This window comes from Morus notabilis, unplaced genomic scaffold (assembly GCF_000414095.1).
Source record: "Morus notabilis unplaced genomic scaffold, ASM41409v2 C11415550, whole genome shotgun sequence".
Classification (NCBI taxonomy): Eukaryota; Viridiplantae; Streptophyta; class Magnoliopsida; order Rosales; family Moraceae; genus Morus; species Morus notabilis.
In genome coordinates, this window is record NW_010387060.1 from 1 (window position 1) to 1,464 (window position 1,464).

The 1,464-nt window shown below is 37.1% G+C and overlaps 1 protein-coding gene across 1 annotated transcript; it reads left to right on the plus strand.

Annotated features, from left to right (window-relative positions):
* Positions 1 to 280: 280 nt before the first annotated feature.
* On the plus strand, positions 281 to 1,394 carry LOC112095160 (VID27-like protein; the record flags this gene model as incomplete). Its single annotated transcript, XM_024176841.1, has 2 exons — positions 281 to 450; positions 530 to 1,394. Coding segments are annotated over exons 1-2 (1,035 nt in total), but the record flags the coding sequence as incomplete, so codon positions are not given.
* Positions 1,395 to 1,464: the final 70 nt, after the last annotated feature.

A 1,464-nucleotide genomic window follows, 5' to 3' on the forward strand; every position in this document is an offset into this window, starting at 1 on the left:
ATATATATATATATATATGCACGCGCACACACATATATATATTCTTCACGGACAGTCACACGTAGCTTTCTTTGTTTCTTCTCTTTGGTTGCACCATATTATTCTTTTGTGCTAAATCACCTCCCTCAATCTCGCAGCATCACACCACAAATTTCGCTGTCCACAAGTGGAGCGTCAATTTTCCCCAATGAATTTCGATTGAGAAATTCTAATACAACTTTGCTTAGGATTGAGAAAGGAAAGAAGTAGAAAGAATTAACCCCAGAAGTTGATTGAATTGATGGGCACCAGAAACTTTCTCGTCATCAAAACCCATTTGGATTTGCTTCATAAGCGTCTCTTAAACAGGGTTGCGTACGGAAATATGGTTGGGGTTGTTGGTTCCATCTGGGTTTTTGTTTGGGATTATTTATATTTTGTTTTTGGTTTCATTGCTAGATATCTTTTCAGGTATGTTTGTTAACTGTTTCTGTTATTTGGGTCATTTTTCTTCTCTTTGGTGGTGATTTAGGCTTAATTTTTGTTTCAGATTGGAGGCAAATGATGAGAAGAACAAGGGTGATCTTAAGTGTGCAGATATTGATGTGTTCGGAGAAAAAGAGGTTGATTTTCATGTCCAGAACAGGTCAAAAGATGATCATGATGAAAGCGAAGAAGTTAGTAAGGATTGTGATGTTTTGGAGAGTTCCTCAGGTACAAACACAACAAACAAGTATGAGTTCTTTTCTTCAATGGACATCAATGGCTTCTTGGAAGAGCCTAAAGCTCTGAGCTTCACCGTTCAAGAACTCTACTTGGGCTCCAACGAGTTTAGTACTATTTTTCCTGATTACCAAATTCCCAAAAACCAATTCTCTTCCGAGGAGGATTTTCTCTCTTCAAATTCAGAAGCAGAGGAAGCTGTTGGTGTTGAAGAATCAGAGGATGTGAAACTAGTGAAGGAATTACCCGAAATTGAAACTTCGAGTATCAAAGAAGTCTTAGAGAAACAAGAAGAAGAAGAAGAGCAACAGAAGGAATTATCCAAAACCGAAACTTTGAGTATTGAAGAAGACTTAGACAAACAACAAGAAGAACAAGAGAAGGAATTATCCAAAACCGAAACTTCGAGTATTAAAGAAGTCTTGGCCAAAGGAGGAGAAGACGAAAATTCTCCTGAAACCGAGCTTTCTGAAATGGATCATGATTTCTCCAAAGATATCGAATCATTTTCGGAAACTCACTCCTCACCTTCTTCCGATGCAAAACCAGTACCTAATAATATTTCAGGTGATGTGTCATCAAGTGATGAAGAAACGTTTATTATTCATTCCAATATCAATTATGAATTTGAAGACTTTAAGCCTGTAAACAACATTCAGGCCATTGAAGAAAATGAGAAGAAATTAGGGAATGTTGAGGGATTTCTTTCAAAAGAACACACAGATTTTGATGATGAGGAGGAATACATAGAATTAGAACCCC